The 911-nt window shown below is 44.7% G+C and overlaps 1 protein-coding gene across 1 annotated transcript in view; it reads left to right on the forward strand.

Annotated features, from left to right (window-relative positions):
• Nucleotides 1-675: 675 nt before the first annotated feature.
• LOC101863997 (MFS-type transporter SLC18B1-like) overlaps nucleotides 676-911 on the forward strand; it is a 15406-nt gene continuing 15170 nt past the window's right edge. The window contains exon 1 of the mRNA XM_035971036.1: nucleotides 676-751. Coding sequence (XP_035826929.1) covers nucleotides 676-751 — 76 coding nt within the window. The remainder of the gene's footprint in view (nucleotides 752-911) is intronic.

The following is a 911-nucleotide window of genomic DNA, read 5'->3' on the forward strand; positions in this document are numbered from 1 at the left end:
CCGCCCATTGAAAGCCAACAGTAAAGTGGATACGCTTAAATTCGACATGCACGTCCAATAATTAGGGAGAGATATTGCTTACAAAAACCTGGGGATGACTCCCAGAAGAAGTGATGCTAAATCGGTGCTTTGTGAAACAACGCGTTCAGGCGTTCTCTGGTGGGTATTTAAGGGAGGCCGCACTTTTGCGTTCAACAGAATCTGCTTGCGTTAGCCTGTGGTGTGCAGCGAAAGACGCCGTACACAGTAATAGCCATTGAAGACATCACCACCACTGATAGGAACAGCAGTCGAAAAAATACTTCAACGTAACACTCAGATACTTGGAACTATTAATTTTTTTTCTTCAGATTTTAATTACTTTTCAGTTTGACCTAGTATTGCACACTCCTGTCTATTCAGCTCTGAATTACCACAAAAGTTTTGTTGACTAGAAGTACCGGTCACAAAATGCAGTTTCATGAAAAGAAAACTTCGACCCAGAATCTATCGAACTCGATTTTGACTCAGGCAAATAGACCTCTGGTACTGGGAACTGAAGGCAAAGATTCGTTGTATAATTACAAAGCGGCCAATGAGGGAGGGGATGAAACGCAGCTGTGTGTTACTGTCAGCAGCGATGTAAAAGGACCGCTTTATGGCAAGGACAGAAGTGAGAATGACGTCACAAACAAGATGGCCGTCGGTAGTTCCCGGAACGTTGAAGCGATCGAGCGACAGGCAAGCGTACAGAAGGAGCAGGGTATTGAAGGTATGTGTGTTGGAGGTGGGACTACACCTCTAGATGGGTTTTTAAGGGAAATACATGTTGAATCTACTATGGAAAAATACGAGTGGTGGAGAGGTGGGCTGCAGCACATACAGTCGTTCACGCATACACACACACACGCACACACACAAACACACACACA

Source organism: Aplysia californica, unplaced genomic scaffold (genome assembly GCF_000002075.1).
Source record: "Aplysia californica isolate F4 #8 unplaced genomic scaffold, AplCal3.0 scaffold00364, whole genome shotgun sequence".
NCBI classification, from domain to species: domain Eukaryota; kingdom Metazoa; phylum Mollusca; class Gastropoda; order Aplysiida; family Aplysiidae; genus Aplysia; species Aplysia californica.